Source organism: Propithecus coquereli, unplaced genomic scaffold, assembly GCF_000956105.1.
Source record: "Propithecus coquereli isolate 6110/MARCELLA unplaced genomic scaffold, Pcoq_1.0 Scaffold254, whole genome shotgun sequence".
NCBI classification, from domain to species: domain Eukaryota; kingdom Metazoa; phylum Chordata; class Mammalia; order Primates; family Indriidae; genus Propithecus; species Propithecus coquereli.
In genome coordinates, this window is record NW_012148108.1 from 477,781 (window position 1) to 488,996 (window position 11,216).

General features: G+C 45.8%; 1 protein-coding gene across 1 annotated transcript in view; it reads right to left on the minus strand.

Moving 5' to 3' along the window:
* TDRD12 (tudor domain containing 12) overlaps positions 1–11,216 on the minus strand; it is a 62,410-nt gene that overhangs the window by 48,901 nt on the left and 2,293 nt on the right. Inside the window, exons 2-6 of the mRNA XM_012647017.1 lie at positions 10,579–10,737; positions 5,852–5,988; positions 4,134–4,253; positions 1,282–1,337; positions 1,092–1,125 (exon numbers count right to left, since the gene is read on the minus strand). Coding sequence (XP_012502471.1) covers positions 1,092–1,125; positions 1,282–1,337; positions 4,134–4,253; positions 5,852–5,988; positions 10,579–10,737 — 506 coding nt within the window. The remainder of the gene's footprint in view (positions 1–1,091; positions 1,126–1,281; positions 1,338–4,133; positions 4,254–5,851; positions 5,989–10,578; positions 10,738–11,216) is intronic.

The following is an 11,216-nucleotide window of genomic DNA, read 5'->3' on the forward strand; positions in this document are numbered from 1 at the left end:
TTTGGCTTCCACCTGGGTAGTTGCTAAACAGCACAAATGATAACACAAATCAGCTGACACTGCAAGTGTAGCTGAAAAAATTGCGACTATTTCCCACCAGTTACTCTCTGCTAACCCGTCAAGAGGATGCAGCACCACAATGACAGGCAGGACCTGCGGAGAGCTGCTGAGGGGAGGGCCCTCCGGACGCTGCGGTGCGTCACGTGTCCTCTGCCACCCCGTGAGCACCTCCTCAAGTAAAGGTCCCTGGTCCTTTCTTCTCTCCCGATGATGCCCAAGCCCAAATTTTCGGTCACAATCTCTCCTCTCAGAGTTCGTTCTGCGCTTTCAAATGCCCCACAGGTCGGAGCGCTCGGCGACTCTATGGGAGACTTCACGACCCAAACAGCAGCTCCGTTCATGGGTACCTGTCGGGCACGGTGCTAAGTCCTGTATAAACCTTATTTCATTTTTACCACACTCTCTGAGTAGTCATTGCCATTTCACAGGAGAAGCGACCAGGTTCTGAGAAGGTTAAGTAACTCGTCTGAGGCCACAAAGAAATAGGGGTGTGCCTCCCCCAGACCCAGGGTCCTCTCCCAGCAAGCCCCGTGGCTCTCAAGGGCCAAAACTCCTAATCTGGCCACCTCCCAATTTCAAAGCTTCCGGCTGTTCCTTTACCCAGACAACGGCAGGGCACAGGAGAGGGGCCAGATCCCAGCCAGGTAACACCCAGTGTGCCGGCGTTTCCCACCTACCAACTCTCTGGAATAGCCCAAAGAGGCAGGCACAGGTATTGGGGTTAGGACAGATGCCACAAAAGAGACTATGTTTTGTGGTCAGTGATATAAACAAAGCAGGCACACTAAATGGGCAAAGACATTCTGTGCATCTTAAATTAGCAGCAATAATTATTACACAACAATCCATTTGCCATCCCTTGCTCACTAAAAGCCAGGGTTTTCGTCAATTGCTGGTCCAATAAAATGCACACAAATTTACTCGCAGTGCTGGAGCTTTACGCAAACTAAGAGGCAGCATCACTGTGTAGGGTTCTCTACACAAACAGCCCCTTCCAATCTCAGCTGTCAATTACTGTTGCCCACAGTCACCCGCAAAGTTCCAGCGGGACGGTGACGGTGACACCTGGAGGGGAGGAAGCTCCAGGCACCGCAGGAAACCTACATGAGCAGGGTCACAGGGCTAAGCAGACATCTCAAGTCCCCTCGCCAACAGGAGGTTAGGCCGCTCTGGGCGCCAGTGCAAGGCAGGCTGCGGCGATCACACATGCACTGGCCTTACCTTTTAGGATGTTCTGGAAGTACTGGATAGCTGCACTGTCCCACTTCTTGGTGGGTCTGGAACAGTGAACACATGCAACTTCATTACACAAAAATCGGAGGCTAGTTCACTAAACTCACATCATTTTGTAAACCACGCACTGGATATTTCCCACACTTCACACGGATAACGAGGAGCTCAGCTCTGGGGTGCAGATCCCGGCTGCATGCTGCCCCGCTTCCCTGCCAACACTGCTGCCTGTACAGAGCAGACGCGCTTCACGGAGGGTGCTGTGAGGAGGACCCGCGCCCACCATCACGGCATCGTCTGTGCAACGCTGTCATCCCCCGTAACCTGTGACAAACCTGTCCCCCAACCAGAACACAGGCAGAGACTCTGAGTGTGCCACGTCCAGCAAAGACTGGCACAGAGGGAGGGCTCAGGACGTGTTGGCTAACGCACCCTCCGAGAGGCCGTCCCGGGAAAGCCAGCCACTCCCGTCCCGCGGTATCCTCCCTCTGCCCACTCTCGCAGCCCTCCTCCGTCTCCCACTTCACCTCTGCCACTGTGCCCTTCCTACGTCTTCCCTGTGCTTTGGAAAGAAAATCGTAGGAAAACTGTCGGAAACAAAGAAACAAGAGAAACCAGTACTTGGAAGCAAGGAACAAAAACAAAATAAAAATTAAGGGCAGAATGATAAATTGTATGTTTCTACTGGTTTTATTTACCAGAGATGCCACCACCATCCTCCAAGGGTTGTTTTAAAGATCAAATGAGGTAATGTATGTAAAACAGCCCAGTGCCTGAACATAACCATTATTCAAAAACCTTATTTTTATTTTTACTAAGAAAGATACTAAGCAATTGAAGAGAATTACAAAGGATTTCTCAAAGGAGGGAGTAAAATAAAGACAGTGGTTCTAAAACCTTGCTACACACAAAAAATTTACCTAATACTTTTTTTTTTAAAAAAACAAAATGTAGTATAGTCCTAATAAGAAAACAGCAAACAATCTAAGAGAAAAATCAATCTAGCATATGAACAGGTAAATCAATCTCTCATAACACACACACACACACACACACACACACACACAAATAACCACATGAAGAGATACCCAATTTTGCAAATCTAAAACATACAAATTAAAACATGTCATTGTCACCCAGCAACAAAGCAAAAGTTAAAAAGTCTAACAATATTCAATATTGTGTGGGGAAAAACAGTACTTTCTATACTCCAGTGATAGTTATACTCCAGTAGTATACTTATACTCCAGTAGTATAAGTTGCTACGGTCTTTCTGGAGGGAAATGGGATAAAAATTGTAATACACATCCTGAGAAAGATGTATAAAGTGCAAGCACAAAGATACTGCGTGTCAAAGAGGGTGGTCAAAACCCAGTAGGATGACGTGCTTGTAAGCCCTTCGCCTACAGTGGGGGTACCCTAGGGCTGAAGACCCCCGCAGTGCCGGGAAGGGGGTCAGGCAGGTGAGAGCGAGGAAGACAGGAAGTGGACGGCTTCTGCAGGCGAGCTGCGCTGTGCCGGCCGGCGCCCAAACCTCACCTGGAAAGTCAGCCGCTGGCCACTCTGAAGAAGGACAGCAGAGGGCCAGGGGCTGCTGCGTGCCAGGGACCCCCATGCCCAGAGGCTCTCGTGAGTGGTGGTCTGGACTGATTGGAGGGCAGCCTGGTGGAGTCCCCTGGCCTCAGCAGAGACAGCTGGCCTGTCACCACTTCAGTGCAGATTCCGAGGCCAGCCACAAGGGTGATGCATTCGCCACCTCAAGGGAACTACAGGTGATGGGGGCTGGGGGCAGTGGGGAATGGGAGTCTCCAAAGAGCCCGCAGAAGCATCCACAAGAGAGGCAGCTTCTAAGTTGAGAGTACGGACCGCAACGTCACCAGGACGCACAAGTGCAGTCAGAACTGGGCTGCTCCCTGTGGCTTGTCTTTGCACAATGCCACAGTCGTGGAGGGGAGGAGAGGAGGAGCACCAGGTGGAAGGCGGGACTGCCCCACAGACCACAGGAGGCAGAACTCAAGCCACTCGGTACCACTCGTCCAAGATAGCAGCGATCGCACCCATATCCCAGAGTCCTGCCCAGCGCACGGATCCATCCTGTGCAAGCATCAGCAGTGTGGGCAAATGCTAGGAAAAAGGAGCAAAGACCGGGGGGCAGTGTGTGTGTCTCCACATGCTTCATACAGGTTTATCTATGTTCTAATGGGAACGTACAGCGCAAATGGCTGAGAAACAGCCTAGCTGTCTGTCAAGAGCAGACAGTTAAATCCAACAAGTACGTCAATTATATCCACCAATGCAAAAGACTAAAGGGAGGAAGGAGAGGTACACGTATCAGCAAAGAGCTTCAACAGACATTCTTAAATTAATTTTGCAAGTAAGATGGTATGTTCTAATTTTCATTGAAAGTTCCATGCAAAAGCGTGCGTGTAAAAGCACCGACAACAGTCTGGGAGTTCAGAGCCTGAACAGACCAGAGGCCTCCCAGGAGGGAGGATGTGGGACCCGAGGAGAATGCGATGGACTTTTTCTTCAAGAGCTCCATGATCCTGTGTTTTATGAACGTTTTCTTTACAGTTAACTTGCTACTCTTTACAGGTGTGGAAAAAAGGCAAATGCACAGAGCTCAGGCCCTACTCCAAAGACCCCAACCACAGTCCCCGAGGCTGGGGCTGCCCGGGGAACTCTGCTGCCCCGCAAGGCTTGGCAGACACTGAGAGGCCAAGTCCCAAAGAACCAAGACACCTTCTGCTTGGCACTTGCACAGAGGAACTGATTTCATAACATCAGACACTTGACCTACGGCTTCTACGAATGATTCAAACTACTTAAGAAGCTGTACTTACGCAATTTCAGCACTGTCTTCGCAGAAGTCAATGTGTAAAGTGACAGGTTTTGTGCAGTACAGGCTGAATTTTTTTGCTCTATAGGGAAGCTGCATAAAAGACTCTATTGCAACTCGGATGCTTCAAAGTGAAACAGAAATAGTTCCGTTACAAAGAAAAATTATACGGAGCATATTCCTTTACATACACCTATACAATCAATATACTTAATGTGAAATAAAACACACAAAAAACTGTGCTTCTAATACAGCCACTAGCAGTGCTTTATTTGGCTAATGACACAAAAAACTGTTTCTTGGGGGTTGAGCCAAATGTTACTCTTTTTACACATAAAGCACAGTTATGCATACAGCACCTGAACAGATACTACAGCCGTGGCATTAAAATTTCATGGCGCAGGGCAGGAGTTTAGGAAATAAATGTCTAATAAGGCTCTTTGGGTTGAAAAATACTAGGCAATAATGAACAAACTTGGAAGAAAATTTCACTCAAGATTTTTAAATACCAATTTCAATACTGACCACCTCAAAATGTCTGTGAATGAACAGTGTTTTAACAGTTAGTATTTGCCAACTTCTCATGAAAGAGCTGAAGGAAAGAGATTTGACAGTAAGAAGTTCAACATTTTTATTTCCATCCTTCCGGCAAACAGGTCACCCCAACACTCTCTCTCAGCAGGAGCTGTTCTCCTCCCCAGACCCCAGCGCGCCCTGCACGGGCTTTTGCTCAGCGAGGCTACAAGGTGGTGGCAGCACTAACTGCCCCTCGAGGCCCCCCTGTGCTCTACTCAGTCTCATGATTCTCTTGCCCCAAACAAATACGAAACGAAAAGCTCCCCAAACAGACAAACACAATAGTTATTTTCATAGCAATTACGGTTACATTATACAAAGGTGCAGAATCATAAGTTGGAAGGGTGTCTACTTTTTCCTTAAGTATCTGCAAATTTCCCATGTCTGATAAGCCTTCTGCCATGAAATCCTTCTATCTAAGAGATACCTATTATGCAACTGAAATCTATTTGGTGTTGCTCTTCCTTCAGTGAAAGAACAGTCCTCACATTTATTCATTAAACTGACACCCGCTTACTCTGGGACAGGAAACTATGCCAAGACTGGCTCGTTGGTAGTGTTTTCTAAGGAACTGTGACGTGTGGTCCCAGAATCACCGAAGGCTGGACGGTCACCATCCAGCTACCAGCTCGTTCTGACAGTCTCCCCACGTCACGTGATGGCCGCACCCTCACTGCACGAAGCAGGACAACCAGGAACGCGTACTCGAGTGCCTGCTCTGCTCTCTGCAACGCGAGGCTGCGATCGCAGCCTCCCCCTGCTGTGGAGACAAGAGCTTCTCTCTACCTTCTGGTGTGCCCTCCTTGCAGCCCAGCCCTCCTGAAGCAGCCACTGCATCCAGAGCAGGAGAGCAGCTGGCAAGGAGCCGCAGACACAGAGCGAACAGCCTGCACCTGCCCCACCCTCCCCAGGAAGGCGGAGGAGGGTCAGAGCCCCGAGTCTTCGTTCTGATCACCTGCTCCTCCAGTCAGTGCGTGCGGAATTGGAACCTCCAAGTCTTCCCTTCTTGAAGCTAAAAAAAACTCCACCTTCATCTTTTCTCAAAGGGTCATGACCTCTGCTCACTTACTTTAAAAACTGACATTCTCCTTTAAAACTGGCATTTGTCTCCATTAAGACTGTAAGGCAAAATAAATACATACGTACTTTTTAGACTTTACTGGAATGTACTTGGCAAAATCCACAAGGAAACATTCTGCCAGGTAGTGGTCTGCTGAGGACATGATTGACTTAATAATGGCCCTGCACCAGCACTTTAGCTCCTGACAATAAACCACACAAACCTACAAAATAAAAAGGAAGCGTTTTTAAGCTCAGTGTTGAAATCTCTCGTCATACAGTGACAATTAAAAGATACTCTCAAAATCATCTCAGCCTACGTTTTACCTTACAACAGAGGAAAGAGATGCCAGGAGGCTGGACCTGCCCAGGTCAACACCATCTGCCGGCAAGGGAACCTCAGAAGAACACAGGTCACCTGGATTCTGTTTCATTGTTTTTCTTACTGCTATTGTTTTGGTTCCTTAACTAAGGACGATTTTTAGATCAAAATAAGCTTTACCTTCTTAAATCAGAAAACAGCACTTGCAAAGGATTATCAGCCATGTCTCAGACCAACAGGAAACTGCAACCCCAGGCTCACCTTGCCCATTCCCTTCCCACCGCTGTGGTCGCCCTCTAACATTCTTCACCGTCCGCCCTAAATGGACGCCGGCTTCACGACGGTGTGAACTCTTGTCTGGTTCACCGCCATCTTCCCGGCACCGAGTACAGTGCCCTAAGTTTTCCAAAACTACCTGTTGCATGGAACTACATGTTCCATAAATATATACTGGAACCAAGTGACCTTACAACCATAAACACAGATGGTCCCTGACTTACAATGGGTTAACTTAGAATTTTTCAACTGTTGCAATTTCAACACAGCGTGCAGTACTCAATAAATTACACAGACATTCCACACTTTATTATAAAATAGGCTTTTGTTTTAGACGATTTTGCTCAACCATAGCCTAATGTAAATGTTCTGAGCACGTATAAGGTAGCCAGGCTAAACCATGACGTTCGGTAGCTTAGGTGTATTAAGAGCATTTTGACTTACAATGTTTTCAGTCTATGACGGGGTGGTCAGGACATAACCCCATTGTGAGTCAAGGAGCATCTGTAAATGCCTGTAGTCCCTTTTAAGGGGAACCACCCTATGAAGCAACAGCCCTTGGCATCCTGGCCATACCACAGCCAACTGGACTGGCAATCCACACACAGGTAACCCGTGTGCTAACCACAAGCTTACAGAGTGGCCCAGCAAGGAGAGCTGGGCCCAAACAGGGAGGAAGTGGGCCAATGCAGACTGCTGCCCTCAGGAATTTAAGTTGAAAAATATAATGCAGTGAGGCCGAGGCGGGCGGATTGTTTGAGCTCAGGAGTTCGAAACCAGCCTGAGCAAGAGCGAGACCCCGTCTCTACTAAAAATAGAAAGAAATTAATCGGACAACTAAAAATATATAGAAAAAATTAGCCGGGCATGGTGGCGCATGCCTGTAGTCCTAGCTACTCGGGAGGCTGAGGCAGAAGGATGGCTTGAGCCCAGGAGTTTGAGGTTGCTGTGAGCTAGGATGACGCCACGGCACTCTAGCCTGGGCAACAGAGTGAGACTCTGTCTCAAAAAAAATATATAATGCAGCCATACTGCAAGGGACAGGGTTCTTGAGAACCTCGCTCAATTCAAAACTTAAATAATTTAAGAAAAGTGCTGACAAAGGACGGGGGACATTTCTATTTAATGCTAAAGTCAAAGCAACTTGTAGGAATGGTATGAATAGTCAATAATTCACACAGCCAGTCAGACTTTGAAATTGTCTTATACCAGGGCTTCCACTAGCCAAAACTGGGAATAATCTAAGCATCAGGAACACCAATGATTACAAATGATAAATATATTAAAAACCATGAGATAAAAATAATGCAGGCATACCTAGTTGATATTGTGGTTCAGTTCCAAACCACCACAGTAAAGCAAATATTGTAATAAAGTCACATGAACTTTTTGGTTTCCCAGTGCATATAAGAGTTGTTTATATTGCACTGTAGTCTATTAAGTAATGCATAATATAAAGTGTATTAAGTATGCATTATGCCTAAAAATTTAAAAATAACTTATTGCTAAAAAATGCTAACAATCACCTGAGCCTTCAGCAAGCCACAGTCTTTTTGCTGGGGGAGGGTCTTGCCTCGATGTTGACAGCTGCTGACCGATCAGAGTGGAGGCAGCTGAAGGCTGCGGTCTCTGTGCAATTTCTTAAAATAAGGCAACAGTGAAGTGTGTGGCATCTATTGACTCTCCCTTTCACGAAAGATTTCTCTGTAGCATGTGAAGCTGCTTAACAGCATTTTGCCCACAGTAGAACTCTTTTCAAAACTGGAGTGAATCTTCTTAAACCCTGCCACTGCTCTGTCAACTAAGTTTATGGAATACCCTAAATACTCTCGTCACTTCAACAATGTCCACGACATCCTCACCAGGAGCAGATTCCATCTCAAGAAATCACCTTCTTTGCTCTTTCCTAAGCAGCAACTCTTCATCCATTCGAGCTCCATCACGAGATCGCAGCAGCTCAGCAACAACTTCAGGCTCCACTTCTAACTCTGGTCGTCTCGTTATTTCCACCCCATCCACAGGGACTTCATCCACTGAAGTCTTGAAGCACTACGCGTGAGGGCGGGAATCAACCTCTTCCAAACTCCTGTTAAAATCGATATTTTGACCACGTCCCATGAATTGTGGATGTTTTTAATGGCATCTAGAATGGCGAATCCTTCCCAAAAGTTTCTCAATGGAAGTTGCCCAGATCCATCAGAGCAATCAGTATCTATAGCAGCTGTAGCCTTACAGAATAAGTTTCTTAAAAAGTAAGACTCAGCCAGACTCCCAGCTATTCGGGAGGCTGAGGCAGGAGAATCGCCTGAGCCCAGGGGTTCAAGGCCAGCCTAGGCAACACAGGGAGATCACTCGTCTCAACAAAATAAATAACACTTGAAAGTGATGTTACTCTTTGATCCATGGGCTACAGAATGGATGTTGTTAGCAGACATGAAAACAATATTAATCTTCTTATATATCTCCATCAGAGCTCTTGGGTGACCAGGTGCATTGTCAATAAGCAGTAATATTTTGAAAGGGCTCTTGTTTTCACAGCAGTAGATCCGAACAGGCGGGCTTAAAACATTCAGTAAACCCTGCTGTATATAAACAGATGTGCTGTCACCAGGCTTTGTTGTTTCATTTATACAGCACGAGCAGAGCAGATTTAACCTAATTCTTAAGGGCCCTCGGATTTTCAGAATGGTAAACGAGCACTGGTTTTAACTTAAAGTCGCCAGCTGCATTGGACCCTAGCAAGACAGCCAGCCGTCCTTTGAAGCCAGGCATTGACTTCTTTAGGCTATGAAAGGCCTAGAAGGCTGTTTTGTCTACAAAATCTGTTGTTTAGTGTGGCCACCTTCATCAGTGACCCTAGCTAGATCTTCCTGCTGCAGCTTCTCCATCGCCACTTCACCCTGAGCTCTCACATTACAGAGGCGGCCTCTTTCCTTCAACCTCACGAACCAACCTCTGCTGGCTTCAAACCTGCAGCTTCCTCACCGCTCTCCACCTTCACAGACGCCAAGAGAGTGAGGGCCTTGCTCCGGATTAGGCTCTGGCTTAAGCGAATGTGGTAGCTGGTGTGATCTTCTATCTAGACCCCTCAAACTCTCTCCACATCAGCAGTAAGGCTGTTTTACTTTCTTACTTGTGTGTTCACTGCAGTAGCATTTTAAATTTCCTGCAAGAACTTTTCCTTTGTATTCACAACTTGGGTAACTGTGTGGCACAAGCGGCCGAGCATCTCAGCCTTTCGACATGCCTTCTCTCTAAACTTAATCATTTCTAGCTTTTGATTTAAAGTGGGAGACCTGTGACTCTTCCTTTCACTTGAGCACTTAGAAGCCATTTTAGGGTTATTAATTGGCCTAATTTCAATTGTGTAAGATTATCTCCCAATTCTATACAATATGAAGGTCATACCTATTCTTGAAAAACAAAAGTGTGACCCTAAATCTATCCAAAACTTTATATTTAACTATCAGTCCACAGAAAATACAAAGGGCTGAGAAAAAGTTAAACCACCACCACAAGGAAGCAATTGCTATCTAAAATGTAAAATATTTTTAAAGGATAACTGACCTGGTTTCATTTCAATAAGTCAATGGTATTGAAAAATGGTACAAAAATAATGAATAATGTTATTAATAATGATTTTGGGGTGGGGGAAGGAATTCAAACTGTTTCTACTTTTTGTCATAAAGAGTTTATAAATCTCTTCCCATCACATTATTACAAAAATTCAAATTCTTCCGAAGCGTGGCTGCCCTGCAGAGACACAGAGGCTGGGCAACTGGAGCCGAGGCCGCAAGAAGCAAGGAGGGGACGTGACGGGGAGCGAAGGAAACAAAGACGCGAGAGTCGGCCGAAGGCATGAGCAACCCAGAGGGAGGCATCGACCCTAGAGTGAAGACGCCATGCCTGCCCTCTTTGCTGAGGTCCCCACACCTGGGCTGGATCTAGAACAATCCCCCGGTCGGCAGCACCAGGGGGACGGCCCTAAAGCCTGGGTTTGGATTTCCATGTCCCACTGCCCCACCTGAACCCCGCACAGCAACCACCCCTCTCCATGGCTGGCCTGAATCCTGTGAAACCTGCAGAACCTAACACAAGGCAGTGAGCACAGGAAACTAAAATACTCGAAAAGCTTTAATCACCTCAGCTGCCAGAATATTTTACATTTTAAGCCATGTTTCAAGACACAGTGATTAAAGCACACTTAGATACCTACCTGCCCTTCTTCCAACATTAATGGTTTTATTTCTGTATCTTGACACATGCTGTTATAGAAGTCGTTCATGGAACTATTTAGTTTTTGATAGTCCACATCATTATCTAAAAGGGGACTAGATCCTTTTATAATAACCCAGAAGCAACCTGGATCTTCAATCTGTAAAATTAAAAAAAACAAAACAATGCATGATTTAAAAGAACCAAAAAATAATAAACTTTAGAATCCCAATCACTGTTTTTAATTTAAGTGATCTAACAAATTCTTGAAAAGTACCTTTGTCTGACATGGTCACACCAAACATAAAAAAGTAAAGATAAATTAAAACATGTAACCAATAATATGTAAATAATTCTCAATTAAATGTTGTGACTCAAAAAGCAAATAGATGACCTTGATTTCCTGCGTTTTGAAAACATCCATGATAATACACACAAGCAAGGTTCAGAACAATGTCTTTAATATTCTGTTTTTTTGTAAGAAACAGAAGGAAATGTGAATATATGTACATTCTGCTCATATTAAAACAAGAAATGATGGCAGATGAAGCAAAACACACACAGTTATGACCTACAGGGGAATGAAAGAATGGACAGGGACAAGGATAAAAGTCAGACTTCCCTGAATGTGCCTTGTTA